Source organism: Lampris incognitus, chromosome 14 (assembly GCF_029633865.1).
Source record: "Lampris incognitus isolate fLamInc1 chromosome 14, fLamInc1.hap2, whole genome shotgun sequence".
NCBI lineage: Eukaryota > Metazoa > Chordata > Actinopteri > Lampriformes > Lampridae > Lampris > Lampris incognitus.
In genome coordinates, this window is record NC_079224.1 from 10,166,047 (window position 1) to 10,182,797 (window position 16,751).

At 44.3% G+C, this 16,751-nt stretch overlaps 1 protein-coding gene across 1 annotated transcript in view; it reads right to left on the minus strand.

The window, feature by feature from the left end:
- Positions 1 to 6,174: 6,174 nt before the first annotated feature.
- LOC130124306 (uncharacterized) overlaps positions 6,175 to 16,751 on the minus strand; it is a 36,897-nt gene continuing 26,320 nt past the window's right edge. The window contains exons 7-10 of the mRNA XM_056293767.1: positions 8,764 to 8,937; positions 8,494 to 8,667; positions 8,224 to 8,397; positions 6,175 to 8,127 (exon numbers count right to left, since the gene is read on the minus strand). Of these exons, the coding sequence (XP_056149742.1) occupies positions 6,818 to 8,127; positions 8,224 to 8,397; positions 8,494 to 8,667; positions 8,764 to 8,937 (1,832 nt within the window). The 3' untranslated portion in view covers positions 6,175 to 6,817. The remainder of the gene's footprint in view (positions 8,128 to 8,223; positions 8,398 to 8,493; positions 8,668 to 8,763; positions 8,938 to 16,751) is intronic.

A 16,751-nucleotide genomic window follows, 5' to 3' on the forward strand; every position in this document is an offset into this window, starting at 1 on the left:
TTCTTAAACAGTGGTTTATCAAGCAATCTAGAGTTTGGTCTGTCAATACTGCTACAAATGGCTGCAACCTACTGATAAAAAAGTAGAAATTACTTAAAATTCCTGTGATGACCTGGCGGCCTGTCCAGGGTGTCTCCCGCCTGCCGCCCATTGGCTGCTGTGATAGGCTCCAGCATCCCCGCGACCCTGAGAGCAGGATAAACGGTTCTGATAATGGATGGATGGATGGAAATTACTTAAAAGTAAATCAAAATAAATATTCTCTTAAATAAATAAAATAATATAACAAAATAAACATACAGTAAGGTACATTTGCATTTAGAAAGTTAACTGTACTTGAACTTCTCTATACTGTATTCGCATTAGCAGCTTTCAGCTTCACACTAGGACTGTACAACATAAATATTCCCTCAAATTAATAAACAAGCACGAAACTGTCCAGACCCACAGCGCACCTGATGGAGACAGTGACTGAAGTCTCTGCACAGTTTGAAAAATTAGCTCAGAGGCGTTATTGTCGTTAGCCTGTTGATGAATATAAACTACAGCACAGAGAGGTGCGACACAGCGACCTCTACCTCGAAGAAGAAAAAGAGGGAAGAAGAAGATGAAGGAAGAGGAGGAGGAAGAGGAAGAGGAAGGAAGAAAGAAGAAGGGGGAAACAACAGTCACAGAGATCTGTGTTGATTCCCATAGCAAATAAACAATGAGATCAGAGTGAAAGAAGCAATGCAAGAATGTTTTGATAATGGACGACTGTCGGGGATTCGTTCGCTATCCCCTCATCCGAGTCCGTTAATGTGAAGAAAAGACAGTAGAGACGTTTCTGGAGATAATTCCGCAGTTTATTATTTTGATAGATATCTGGAGACACAAACAGCCAATCCTCCCTATGTGTCTGTCTTTCTTTGTGTGTGAGCTTCTTTATATGCTAAACCTCCCTTGTTCGTGCGTCACAGACGGCCTTGAGCATTCTTCCCGACTTGTTTTACTTCTCTACACCATCCCTTCTGTCTGCATAACCCCCCTCTCTGTTAGCTATCCCCCTTTTGGGTAGGGAGAGTTCATCTTGTTTTGACGTGTCGTGCCTGCCTCAAGGGTCTCTCTGTTCCAGACTTCTTACCTCCTCTCGCTGGCCTTGGCTACACAAGCATTCCTATCTACATGTAGCAAGTAATATAATTCACATAATGACATTTAGTTAACCCACCATCGTTTGATATATATGGTTTATGGTTCCAATAATATTGTAAGTATTACACGACACACAAGGAAACTTGGTGTTACCTATTCTGTGTAACGTGATCCTGGGCTTCAACACCATGTCCAGCAGTCTCCTCTGTCGCTCTCTCTCGTCCTCATACTCCTCTATCGTCCTCTCGAAAGCTCCTAATATCTCCTCAGCTGCTGCAGTTAGTCGCTCGATGACGAACGATCTTAGAAGGTTTGTCCTGGACAAGGTAAACTCAACGGGGAAGTAAAACCATTTGAACTCCAGCGACACAATGACGCACGTAGCTGGTTTCCTATCGTCTACTTGCAGTTAAAAAGCGGTTGACATTAACCACAAAGACATGTAGGCCAGGTGAATCGGCCGTACTAAGTTGTCCCTAGTTTCACACTGGCCAAAAGACCCGCTAAAATCCACCTTTGGTCAGTGTAAATAGGGGGAGGTTCGCGGGTTTATTGGCCAGTGTGAAAGGGCTACAGCAGTAGGTGGGAATGTGTGTGTGAGAGTCGGCCCTGTGATAGCCTGGCAGCCTGTCCAGTTTCTCCCAGACGGTGCGGCACCCTGGTCTGCTGCCCGTCAACGGGCTGTGTTCCAGGACACTGCTGGCGTTTTCACTCCAGTCCCAACTTCGCGGCACGGCTTCCCTCAGTCTTACATCCCCAAGGACCTGCAGTCGGCCTGGTACGTCTTAATCCGGCATGATGCCCACCATACCCCCCTGCGGCCCACCTACGATGGCCCCTTCCGTGTCCTGGCAGCGGGGGCTAAGAACTTTGTTGTGGGTGTCGATGGTAAGCAGGAGTGGGTTTCGGTGGATCGCCTCAAGCCGGCTCACCTGGACTTGGACAAGCCGGTTCAACTGGCCCAGCCCCCTTGGTGTGGACGCCCCCCCTGCCCCTACACCCATCAAGAGGAGCCGTTTTGGCCGCATTATTCGTTCCCCGCCATGTTGATTTTTGTCATGATGAATTCTGGGGCAGGCTTGCATAGTGACCTACTTGCAGGTTACATATTCACTATGCGGGCCAGAGACGGTCCCAACGGGTATTGTGGGTAGACACGAGGCTGAGGTTTAGCAGAATGAACTACTGACTTAGTTTGAATTGAAGGAAATAAACAACCCCACGGCTGTGTGGTCAAAAGGGGAAGTGGTCTTGTCTCCTTTCTTTCATCCTCCACAACAGTATACAAAAAAACAAAACAAAAAACCAACAAATATAAAACGTAATAATGATGATAATTATAATAATAATAATAAAAAAAAATTAAACTTATATAGCGCTTTTCTAATACTCAAATTCACTTTACAATAGACGGGGTGAAACAAGACGACAGATAAACATAACACAGACATACTGGGGTGGATGGGAAGGGGGGCTACGAGAGGGAGAAGTGGAAGCCACACACGACACCAGCAGTACTCTCCGACTTGGACAGATACAAAAAGCAAAGAAAAGAAAACATCATAAATCACAGATGAAGTCTTAAGAGGTGAGTCCCGACCACGACCTGAATGTTGGCAGACTGCAGCAGTGTCCGATGTGCTTGAGGAGGGAGTTGAGGGAGGGGGCAGGTCGAGTGCTCGGTCCCCAACCTGCCCCAGACCAGGGGTGGATGAGAGGACGGGGGGGTGCACGAGAAGGCAATGGAGAAAAGGTGTGTCTTGAGACGGCATTGGAAGAGTGGGAGGGATTCTGAGTCTCTAATGATTTGGGGAATGAGTTCCACAGCCTGGGAGCTGCCCTGGGGAAGGCTCGGTCACCAAAGCTGCGGAGGTTGAACCTAGGGGTAGAGAGAAGGGAGGCTGAGGTGGATCTGAGGGACCGAGAGGGTTGGTAGGGAGAGGGGAAGTCGATGAGGTATGGGGGAGCCAGTTTGTGAAGGGCTTTATAAGTAAGAACCAGGATTTTGTAATTGATCCGGTGGGAGATGGGCAGCCAGCGGAGGTATTTTAGGACTGGGGTGATGTGGTGCCAGGATTTGGTCAAAGTTAAAAGTCGGGCGGATGCGTTCTGGACCAATTGGAGTCTCTTGATAGAGATAGCACTGATGCCATAGAGGAGTGAGTTGCAGTAATCAAGGCGGGAGGAGATGAAGGCATGGATCAGTATCTCAGCAGCAGGGCATATGAAAGAGGATCTTATTTTCGCCATGTTGCAAAGGTGGTAGAAGGAGTATTTGACAATTTGGCGAATATGTGGCTCAAGGGAGAGGGTGGGATCAAGGATTACGCCAAGGTTATGTACCTGCGGGAAGGGGAGACAGTAGTGCCATCGATGGTGAGTGCAAGGTTGTTGATTTGGCTGAGAGTGGACTTGCAGCCAATGAAGAGGAGTTCAGTTTTGTCACTGTTGAGTTTGAGAAGGTTTTGCTGCATCCAGACTTTATTTGCAGACAGACAGGAGCCGATGTGAGAGAGGGGTGGATTGTGAGGGGATTTGTTGCTGATGTATGTATGGGTGTCATCAGCATAACAGTGGAAGTCCATGTTGAAACGACGGAGAATCTGACCAAGAGGAGGGATGTAGAAGATAAAACGTATGTAAAATTACAGGAAATGGCTTGCTTGGTTGCTTGGGGGGGGGGGTACCTTCTCGTAGCCCCTTCTCCAGGACAGATTTTGCCCCCCCCCCCACATTTACACAAAGTTAGGCGCCAATGATAAAGAGTATATAACAGTGCAAGAAAGCAATATGCATCAAAGCGCAACAACGTCTCTGGAAGCTAAAGTTAGCCTTCCCACTCATGGACTAGTATAGACAGGAGTTAGCAAAAACACATTTACGTAATTTAATACTGTAACGTGCATGGATAAGAAGACACGCTGGCCGCTGGCCGCTGGCTCGCGGGTCTGACCCTTTAGTTGAGCGGTTAGCGATGCCTCCTGCGGTGCGGGCGATACGGGTTCGCGTCCCGGCCGCGGCAGTTCCTGTAGTAGCGTTGCCCCCCGAATTCGCTACATTGGTGTCAGAACTGGGATGGAGCGACCGTAAGGCCATCGGAAGCGTATGCGCCCTGAGGCGTGAAGGAGCTGTTCATGAGATTATGTTGCTCGTTTCATCGCTCACCTGTCTGACTTGGGTTATTTCTACCTGTGGTCTGCCTGCCTGCTGACCGGACTCTGGGTTCAAACAAGCTCGTGTTTGGTTGTCGTATATCTACTTCCTTTCTCACTTCTGTTATTCTGAACGTGATGTGTTCAATCCGTCGTCAGTCTTTCGCCTGCGCTCTTTTATAGACCATAAATTCTATGACGTCACGATCAGTGCTCATGAATGTGCACGCGTTTTAAAGAGATATTGTGGCAGGATGAGGAAAAACAGGAGACGAAGGCGAGTTTGAACTTTATTCCTCAGCTCCAAAACCAAACTGAAACAGGAAAAACCTTACACCAGAGAGCCCGGGAACGTAAACCACGGCCCCAGCTCACAGCCCTGCTTGGTGAGAGGCATAGCCCCTAGTGTCCGCCACAATATTACCATATATGGTAAGGTTCTGTTATAGAAAACAGATGGAATCTCTTAGACAAGTATATGTATCATTGTTGCGCAGTGTCCCAGCAAATGCTGCTAAAGTATTGGATAAGATGCTATATGATTACATTTGGAGGGGGGGAGGGAATCACTTATCTTAAAGAAGTCTTGGATTTTAATTTACTAAATAATACTTTAAAGATTAAGTGGTTTATATAATTGGCTCCCCTGAAAACATGATGTGGGAAATGTTGGGGGGGGGTCTCTAAAATATTGACAAAATGCTATGCATTTCTATTTTGTCTGTGTCTTCATCATCATGGACCATGCGTAGAATTAATGCATGAGTCATACATGAGGATCACGACTTTATTGTTTTATTGTATGAAGCACTTTGTGTTGCATTTGTTTGTATGAAAAGTGCTATACAAATAAAATCTGATTGATTGATTGACTAATTCACTTTTTTCCAAATTTATGTCTGATTTTTCCCTTTTTCTCCCAATTTCGTGGCCAATCGATCCCTATTTTAGTTCAGACACCCACCCTCGTACTGCCTGCGTTCGCCAACTGCGTCTCTCCCGCCGGCAGTCTCGAAGGAGACGCCTCACCACTTCCGTGACAAGGCGAATCCAGGCCGAACCACTGCATTTTCCGACCCACACAGAGACGCATTCATGTGACGAACACAAGCCGACTCCGCCCCCCTCCCGAAGACAGCGTTGCCGATTATTGCTGCTTCATCAAGTCCGGCCATAGTCGGATCTGACGAGACCGGGGCGCGAACCCTGGTCCCCAGTGGGCAACTGCATCGACACAAAACCGACGCTTAGACCGCTACACCACCGCGGACCGACTAATTCACTTTTAATAAAAGATACGGGCATGCATGCAATTCATGCCATCACCATCGAAGCGTGGCAGCGCAATCAAAAAAAAAAACTTTCTGTGAAAAAACAAAACAAACTCTTTTAGTTCCATTCGCCAATATCGCCATTAGTCATTTCTATTTTGTAGTCAGCATACAGATAGCTATGTCAAAAGGAAAATAAGGGATCTTAGTCGCAAATTTTGGATTTACTAAAAAAATCTAAGCCAATCGAAGAGCAACCGGAGCAGGAGGCGTCTTCTACAACCGACTCTGATGCTACACCTGCTGGGATTGCTGTCGGCACACACACCCGCCAATGCCCGGTGTGACAACGCAGGGCAAGCTGACAGAAGAAGCTGGAGATGGGGGTAACAGCTCGAAAGAGGAAGAGGCCGATGATGATGCCAACCCGATGAAGATGCTTTAGTTGGCCGTATTGTAGCACACCGTGATGTTTGGTTTTGATACCCCTGTGGAGGTTTTATGTGCTCATTAACTGATTGTTATATTGCGTTGCTGTTGTTGAATTCATGGTTCACCTTATCCAGACGATACAGAATTACAAGACAACAAAGCCAGGCCACATTACGTGAGTCAAAATCATTTTATTTTGAGTGTTTTCAGTGAACAGATCGCTCATAGATTGCTTTGTTAAGGCTCTTGTTTACATTTTTTTACATGCCTAACAGCGCATTACAAACAAGATGGCGCACCCGTCGCCACATACGACGCGGGTGACGCACCTTCACATTACCTTTAAATCAGATGTGCTGACATAAAGCAAATACGCCTACTTCTACCTACTACCAAAATCCTGAATTTTAAGAAATGTTGCTGTAGCATTCCGTATTGGGACCCTCTGAACATAGCATGTATGATTATATGGTCATAATGCAATGTGACAGCACTTTCTGCTTAATTACTACGGTTCTTCCTCCTTAATATCAAAAAGTATCAATAATCTGACACTATGGTGTCACACACTGTATAAGTCTGTATCACCATGTCTCCAATGAAATGGAGCTGTGAGGCATGACTACAGTCTAAGGTTGTTGGTATAAAACTGCCTTTCAATATAATAGTATTGATCTTATTGTTGCACGGTAGTTTTGGACCATATTGACAAAAACGTCATAATGGGCACCGTATCTAGTTTGTGCAGTTGCACCTTTATACTGATTCAATTTAACCCCATGACATATGTTGCGATATAAAATTGTTATACATAGTTAAGATGAATACTCAGTCAACTTCTTTTTGCAGTGACCTGTGAGGCCTCTCACCTGTGTGAATCATGGCATGTCGTTTGAGATGCCATTTTGAGCTGAACCCATTTCCACAATCGCTGCACCTGAATGGCTTCTCCCCTGTATGAGTCCTTATGTGGGTTTGAAAATTTGACTTCTGGGTAAACATTTTCCCGCATATGGTGCATCTGAATGGCTTCTCCCCTGTATGAGTCCTTACATGCATTTGTAAACTTGACTTCCGGGTAAACATTTTCTCGCACATGGTGCATCTGAATGGCTTCTCCCCTGTATGAGTCTTTACATGCATTTGTAAACTTGAATTCTGGGTAAACATTTTCCCACACGTGATGCATTGGAATGGCTTCTCCCCTGTATGAGCCCTTATGTGTATTTGTAAATCTGACTTTCGGGTAAACATTTTCCCGCACGTGGTGCATCTGAATGGCTTCTCCCCTGTATGAGTCCTTACGTGCATTTGTAAACTTGACTTCTGGGTAAACATTTTCCCGCATGTGGTGCATCTGAATGGCTTCTCCCCTGTATGAGTCCTAACATGCATTTGTAAACTTGACTTCTGGGTAAACATTCTCCCGCACGTGGTGCATCTGAAAGGCTTCTCCCCTGTATGAGTCCTCATGTGTGTTTGAAAATGTGACTTGTGATTAAAAAATTTTCTGCACGTGGTGCACTTGAATGACTTCTGCCCTGTATGAGTCCTTACGTGCCTTTGAAAACTTGACTTCTGGGTAAAAATTTTCCCACATGTGGTGCATCTCAATGGCTTCTCCCCAGTGTGAAATGTCATGTGAATTTTAAAAATTTCCAAATTATAAAGCACTTTCCCACAAATCTTGCACTTGTTATAGGGCTTTTTGTGAGGTTTCAGCCTTGCTTTCCGAGTTGAACCCACTTCCTCACAAATTTCACGACTGCAAGTATGGTCAGCTTCACTCTTAGTTACATAACAGCAGTTAGAGAAGTTATGGTGGTCACTTGTTGGTTCTGATATTAAAAAGCTGTCTTCTTTGGCATCCAGTTGTATCAATTCAAATGAGATGACAGCTGGGGGCTTTGTGTCTCCCTCTGTCTGGGTTTGGTAGAGTTGTGAGGGCAGAGGCTGATCTTTACTATCATCATTTCCATCACAAAGAGGCGTAAATATGGACTCAGAGGTATCAGCTACCTCCTGCAATGGAAGTTGGTCTTCCTGTGGACTGATCCAGAGTTCCTGTTGTTCCTCCTTGGCCAGACTGGGGCTCCGCTCCTGCTCACCATGCTGCTGATCAGATAACTGTACAAAGTCTGGATAGAGGGAAAAGAAAAATAAATGCTGTTATTCGCATCTACAGAAGTTGGTTAAATTTGTGTAGCGTTGCGAGGGCAGAGGCGGATCTTTACCATGATCATTTCCATCACAAAGTGGGGTAAATATGGACTCAGAGGTATCAGCTACCTCCTGCAATGGAAGTTGGTCTTCCTGTGGACTGATCCAGAGTTCCTGTTGTTCCTCCTTGGCTAGACTGGGGCTCCTCTCCTGCTCACCATGCTGCTGATCAGATAACTGTACAAAGTCTGGATCAAGAAAAAAACAAAATCAATGCCGTTATTCACATTTACAGAGGTAGGTTAAATTTGTGTAGCGTTGTGAGGGCAGAGGCTGATCTTTACCATCATCATTTCCATCACAAAGAGGGGTAAATATGGACTCAGAGGTATCAGCGACCTCCTGCAACAGAAGTTGGTCTTCCTGTGGACTGATCCAGAGTTCCTGTTGTTCCTCCTTGGCTAGACTGGGGCTCCTCTCCTGCTCACCATGCTGCTGATCAGATAACTGTACAAAGTCTGGATAGAGGGAAAAACAAAATAAATGCTGTTATTCACATCTAAAGAGGTAGGTTAAATTTGTGTAGAGTTGCAAGGGTAGAGACTGATCTTTACCATCATCATTTCCATCACAAAGAGGGGTAAATATGGACTCAGAGGTATCAGCTACCTCCTGCAATGGAAGTTGGTCTTCCTGTTGACTGATCCAGAGTTCCTGATGTTCCTCCTTGGCCAGACTGGGGCTCCTCTCCTGCTCATCATGCTGCTGATCAGATAACTCTACAACGTCTGGATAGAGAGAAAAACAAAACCAATGCTGTTGTTTGTGTAAGGACCTGTAAAATGTGATTGATGCATATTATATATGTATTTTTTTCCCTGTATGTCCTGTATTTTTTTACAAGTTACTACATTTACCAGGACGCTTTGTAATGTAAAGATTCCTGCTGTTGAGGTGAAATTTTTTGACGAGCCAATCATTTAACGTGTTTATTTGAATTTTGTTAAGAGCCAATCACAATTTCTTAATGCACTGCGGCTACGAAATCGCGGACGAATCTGGGAGTCCGGGTCGACACTTTCAAGAGAGAGGTTACTTCTCGGACTCGTCACCGCTGTTTTTTTGTGGAGACCAAGTATAACGTAGCTTTGAGTACATAGGCCCACAAGTGTAAAACAGCGTTGGTCATCCAGATCATCCTCCCTCCTCGTATTTTTTTTCCTTGTTCCGTGACTTTGAGTTTCGCAGTTTATTAGAGTAACACTATTTAGCTAGCTACTGCTGTTAGCTAACTGGCTAGGTCAGTGGTTCTCAACCTTTATGGGGTCCTGAACCCCCTGCGTATTGTTGATCTACCCTGAGGACCCCTCCACCTGATCTTGGGGGAGGGGGTTGCAATTTGATAGAAACAGTAGAAACTGCATTTTAAATTGCACTATAGCATTTATTCACTCTTTGGGGCAAAAAAAGAGCTTTCAGTTGTAACTTAGATATAGTTCACAAAACAGAATTCTTATGCAGTAACTTTCAGATATATGTAACAAAACAGAATATGTATTCAGTAACTTTCAGATATATGTAACAAAACAGAATATGTATTCAGTAACTTTCAGATATAGTTAACAAAACAGAATTCTTATGCAGTAACTTTCAGATATATGTAACAAAACAGAATATGTATTCAGTAACTTTCAGATATATGTAACAACAGAATTTTTATGCAGTAACTTTTAACAATGCAAACGGGAGCGAGATCTCTTATTAAAATACAATAAATTACACTTGTGAAACAGATGTAATTAGAGAAAAAAGTCCTGTTACCCTTTATAGTTTAGGTAGATAAAGGTCTCAGTCACATTTGAGTAAAATAACCCTATTTCTATAAATGTCATAGGATCTTTTTTTTAAAGATATTTTATTTTCACGGACCCCTTCTAATTACACCACTGACCACTAGGGGTCCGCGGACCCCCGGTTGAGAAACACTGGGCTAGGTGACGCTACAAGTTAGCACTGTGGGACCCTGACAAGTTTGCTAACCGCGGTGAGCTACGTCTGTTTCCCTTCAGAGGGATCTTCTGAGTTCGTGAGGAGGATCGGACTGTCGCACGCTTGATCGCCTCCTGGGTGGTGGCGCTCACTGGACTCGCTTCGACTGCTAGCCAGCAGGCAGCTGGAGGGTGACGGTTCCCAGGCTCATGGACTAAGAGGAGGCGCGTATGAGTGGCCTACACTTGCACTGACGGACGCATACACGGGTTGCACCCTAAGCTACGGGAATTGAGGTAAAGCCATCGGTTCGAGGAGCCAGCGGTTGAAGTTGCCTCGGTGCACCTTCGGGCCCCAACGGCAAGCCTTTGGTTTATAATATCGACAGTACTTTGTGGTTTTTCTGAACGGAGTTGTTTGTTTTCTTTTGTTTTATTTCGGTTTATTTTATTACCTATAACTGTTATCAATTAATAAATAATATGCTATTCTATTTAATTATATCCTGGGTGTATTGGCTGCTCATTTTAAGTGAGTAATTGCTGGGTCAATGTACTCAGTAATATAGAACACCGCTGGTGCATTACACCTTTTATTATATGCATCACAGACTTGATCAGAAATTGTACACACAACTATAGGATAATAGGTATCCATTACCAGTGTTAGAATATTTCTAACTTAAATTCTGAGGAAATACATAATATACTAGCTTAATTGTGGGCATAGTATTTCCGCAGTGGAGGCACCGCGCTACTTAATGTTATATTTCCATTCAAGTTTTTTTCGTTTTTTTGTTTTGTTATACTTTTCAGTCACATGTATTAATTACCTATTCTAATAATAACACTAGCCTAGTGACATTTAGGGGTAGACAGAAATTTTATCCATCTCACCATCGACCGCTGAGAACCTAGGATTGTGTTTTTTTTGTTTTGTTTTTTTTGTTAACTATATAAGTGTGACTCCTGTGTGCATTATAACACCAGGTAAAAAGGGGTTACATTTGTATCTACAGAAGTAGGTTACATTTGATTCAGGATACCTATAGGTTCTGCTGTGACCTTGGTTTCTGAGACAATAAGTGCCTTTTTTCACAGAAGAACAAAGATGAAAGAAACACATGTGCTAGTATGTGACCTTCCCATGGCAAAAGAAGGAAGAGCTTTCACCTGCAGAGAAATTGAGCTACTCCCTTTGCCTGGTGTCAGTAGAAAACCACATTCCATCCTGATATGCAAGTTGTTTGTCTCACCCTATGAAAAAATCATGTAACTAAGGCTCTTGGCTCACTCTTGCCTTGGCGAGATTGAGTCCACTTCATTGCTATTTCTGTGAATTAAACTTACTCAGTGAGACAAGACTGACTATTTTCTTTTTATTACAAAGTTTGCCTCCACAAACTTGGCATTGTCGGCAGGAGCACTAGTGTAGAGGGGGCTTCTGAGACTCAGTGTGGAAGGCAACAGAGTGTGCACACCCTAAAGTCTGGGACTTCAGCCTCTACCTCCCCATCAAAAAGGGTAGAGAAGTGGGGGCCTGATGCCTGAGGACTGGACTCACTCACTGCTGTGATCCAAAAAATCAAGTGGTAAACTATGATCTGTCTTTCTGGTAAGATCATTCTTTTACAGAAAATTGGAAGGGAAAAAAAGAGGGCGAGTGCACAAGGTTTTGAGAGCCTAATAAGAGAAAAATGATTCTTACATTGTGTTCAACTTTGTATAACTGACAAGTTACTAGGGCAGGTAGACACTGATTATCAGGTCGGATTATCACGGCTGATCACTGCTAGATTACTAGGGCAGGTAGATGCCAATTATCAGGGCTGATCACCACTAGATAATCTACCAAGCACTTAACAGAAAAAAAGGTCAGGAATAATGAGGTGAGGAATAACAAGAATAAAGGTAAAACAAGCAAGAGTGTGAGAGTAACAATGAAAAGCTGTAAGAAAGAAAAAATAAAACAGGTTTAGTGGTGTGAGACTAATCTTACACGTCTTACATGCAGTAGTACTGTTTGGGTACCAGACAGTCAAAAGATGAGGCATTGACCAACCCAAGCCCACTGCCTCCCGCTTTTCCAAATTATAGTTTTATGAAAAGGAACTACGGTGAAATATTGGTTAGCCTAGCTCAAATGTGGATAGAGTGTGGATTCCCCAGAAAAGGGATCATTCAGTTTAAATCAAATATGGCTGTTAAGGGAAACATTAGATGAAAAGGAAAAAGAAGATAGAGCAACCCAAGATTGATTGAAAGGATCCAAGAAAAGAAATTCATCCCATTCAAATTTCATCGGGAAGCACTACAATCTTGGGAAAGAGAAGCTGAACGTAGGGAATGACAGCGACAGGCAGGGACCACTAATCCAGTCTCTCAGTGTGCCAAAATAGGCGATCCTGATCTGCCAAGGCGACGCCCTCAGAACAACCAACCCTTGGAAGACAATCCACCAGCAGCGGAAGGTTTACAACCACCATATAACCCTGACAAATATACCCAGACCTACATCCGCCCCAGCCAACACCTGTCCTGTCACCACCACCCTGGTGTCAGAAGTGGGATCCACCAACACCCACTAACCCCTCCACAAACCCCTTCACCTCATCCCCAAACACGAGGGCAGGAACATCCCACAACATGGACATGTCAAAATCTGCCTCTTCAGTCCAGCTGGACAACAAGGGGAGACTTTAATGATGTGCTGACCATGCCCATGATAGCGTTAGCGGGTGACGGAGGGGGAATCCAGTTGGTCCACAGACCATGGACATTCAATGACGTCAAAGAGGCAGAAGTGCATCTCCCTATAGTCATGGAAAGCGGAGAAAAATTTGCAACACTGCTCCAGATATTCTGTAGAGAATTTAAGCCAACAACAACTAAGTTACATCATTTAATCATGACGCAGATGGGCACCAACTGGGCAAAGGTGTCTGCTGGCTACCCAGAGGGAGACATGAGGCCCACCAATACAGACTACAATCATGAAGATAATAACAATTACCGACGAGCTGTTGATGATCTGTGCGAGTGCATCGGTGTTGCGTTTCCAGTGTGTATGGACATGGAAAAGATCGCTGGGTGCAAATAAAAGGATGACGAAACAGTCAGATTACCTGTGTAGACTGGCAGAGCTGTACACCATACACAGCGGCATTGACAATCCAAATGATATGGGGCTGGACACCCTGATCTCACCATGGGAAGCATACTTGCGAGATCCCTTCATAAATGATATCAAACCACAAGTAGTCAACCTGGTGAAGAAAACTTGCATTACATCGGACTCTGGTCAACTGTTTTTGGTAAAACAACAATCTGTCCATGCAGAAAAACTCCTCCGAGATAAAAAGAAGAAAAAAGGACTGATGAGCACCAAAGTCCAGATGGTGCAATTGACTGCCCACCAAGCAAAGGCAGGAGGGGGGAGAAGAAGAATTCTGGGGGGACGGGGGGGTGGTGAGGATGAGGGGGGCATGGCAGAGGTCTGGGGAGGGGAAGAGAGGCCAGAAGAATAGATGGTGATCAATGCTATTGTTGCAGACAAAGAGGACATTGGGTGAGCTACTACCCAAACAGTGAAGGGCAACAGCCCGATGACTATGCAGGACCACAGGCATAGACTTATTGACAGCTGGGTGCTAAGTGGCGGCGGAGTTGAGGAAAGAGACAGAAAGCCTTGCTGACGGCCACCGAGACTGGATGCCCAAAAATCAGCCTTCACATCACGATGGTAAAACCCTAAACCCAATTCAATTTGGAGTAATGAATGCTATAAATGATTTGGAAAATAAGGGTCGGAGTGATAATGTAATTTCCACATATGAAATGAAAAAAGGGGAAAAGTTATATGGATTTACCAATGGTAATTGACAGTGGTGGGAGAAACAGTAGATATGCTGATAGATGCAGGGGCAACCAAAAAAGCATTAAAGATAAAAGCCAAAGCTTAGTGAAAGATATGCTAAAACGGTTGAGGCGGGGGGAATCCCTATGGTGGAATCATACACGGTTCCCCTAACATGTTCTCACTGAAACTCAAGTCTCAAAAACACATTTCTCCTCTCCAGCCACTGTCCACTAAATTTAATGGGGCATGACCTGATGTGTTGCCTGAACATAGGATTGGTGAAAGAACAGGGAAAGGAGAATCTAAGACTAGAATGTTTATATCTGAATGACAGACAGGCAACAGCAGCCGTAAGTCTAACAGAAAAGAAAGCGCTATACAAAGTGGGGACGTACCCTCATGTCTCCCTGGCCAAGAACAAAGGGATGAGATGGGAGGATCTGAGCAGTTCAGTGTGGCGATGTCAAACTCTGACAGACTGGGAGGCAGTGGAGAAGCACACAATGCTGCAGTGTAGTGAGCAAGAAAAAGTGTACAGGAGAATCTTTCCAGTAAACTGTTTAGTCACAAGAATGGTACAATTGGAAACACAAATAAACAGGAAAGACTATGAATGTGTACAGTTATTCACCCAAATGACACAAGATTCACCAGAGTTAGAAGGGATACCTCCCACATTGTGGGCTAAAGACAAATATGATGTGGGAGAAATAAAAAAACACCCCACCATTGGTTGTACACCAAAATCAGATTACAGGCCTTGCAAACCCCAGTATCCACTAAATAAAGAGGCTATCGATGGTATCACCCCGGCATTTGAATCTTTAGTGAAAGCTGGTGTAGTGTCCCATGCTAAGATTCACCAGTGAGAACACCAATTTCCCAGTTAAGAAATTACGTGATAAAGGACAACCTACCGAATGAAGGTTTGTGCAAGATTTGCAAGTGGTGAATGTAGCTATTCATGCATGTGCACTCCGACAGTCCCACATCCACATACCATTCTAACACAGGTTCCGTCGAACTCCTGTTGGTTTTCAGTAACTGACTTGGCTAACGCTTTTTTCAGTGTTAAAGTTGTTCCCGCCAGCCAGTACTGGTTTGCATTCTCATTCAAAGGGAAAGGTTGGACCTGGACCCACATGCCACAAGGCTTTGCGGAGTCACCAACCGTGTATAACGCTGCGCTATGGGACAATTTGGAGGGGTTAGTTCTTCCAGGGGGATCAGCTCTATTACAGTATGTCGACGACTTGACGATATGCTCCCCCAGCAAAGAAGCTTGTGAAAAAGATACAAGAGCTCTGTTGATGTTTTTAACATAAAATGGCCATAAAGTCAGTCTGACAAAAGTACAGTATGTACAAGAAAAAGTACAGTACTTAGGACATGTCATAACAGCAGAAGGTAAATCCCTCTCACCTAAGAGGGTGGCTGCAATTCAGAAGGTACCAAAACCATGCACAAAGAAACAAATGATGACCTTCGAGGAATGACATCCTATTGTAGGCAATGGATCCCTAACTATGCTGAAATGGAGGCACCATTATCCTACATGAGCCATGGAAAAGGCTTATTGCCCCATGACCCCATACCATGGACAGAAGAGGCATTTACAGAGTTGAAAACAGAATTGCAGACATCATAGCTCTGACAACGACTCCTAGAGGATAAATTCTGAGTCTCATCACCAGCCAGTCAGACTAGCTTGGTCTAGTCAGAAAGGCACGAACTGAGGAAACCTCTTGGATGAGAGGCGAAACGTCTTCATGGATATATACCAAGTCCAGTTGCACTTGATTCAACTCCTTTGGATAACCATGACCTGGATGAATGAGAACATTCACAGATATGCAGACATCACCTACTTCAAGATTGCCTGACCCTGAAAAACCATTCACAAAGACAGTGTACGAGAAAGGAGGTTATATAATAATAATAATGGCTTACATTTATATAGCACTTTTCTAGACACCCAAAGTGTTTCATATTGAAGGGGGTAACTCAACTCAACCACCACCATTGAGCAGTAATGATATGTCATAAGTACTGCTCCAGCATTATGGGGGAAGACAACGCCCAGTGGCATATTTCTCTTCAAAATTAGATTCAGTTGCAGTGGGTCTGCCAGGGTGTTTGCGATCGGTGGCCGCAGCCGAATAAGCTGTATTGGCCTCCAGAGACATAGTGGGATATGCACCACTCACTCTCCTAGTACCTCATGCGGTATCATTAATCCTACTAGAACAAAAGACATCACATTTGTCAGCAGCAAGGTGGCTCAGGTACAGCACAGTTTTATTAGAAATGTCCAATATTACATTTAAACGATGTACCGTGCTTAATGCAGCTTCTTTGCTCCCAACAACAGAAGATGGAGAACCACACGATTGTGTGGCAGCAATAACCTCTGTTTGCTCCCCTAGGTCAGACATGAAGGAGCAACCAATACCAAACCTGGATCTAGAAATATGTGTTGATGGATCCACCTCCCGCAATCCTGACATTGGAAAGAATCAAGTGGGCAATGCAGTAGTATCACATCATGCCATTTTGAAATCAAGATCCTTGCCATCTCATTGGTTGGCACAGGCAGCAAAGTTAAAGGCTCTGATGGAGGCCTGCAAATTGGCAAATGACAAAACAGTCAACACCTATACTGATTCCAGGCATGCACATGGTGTTATACATGATTTTGGCACTCTGTGGAAACACAGAAAATTTCCAACAGCATCAGGCAAACCTATAGCCCACC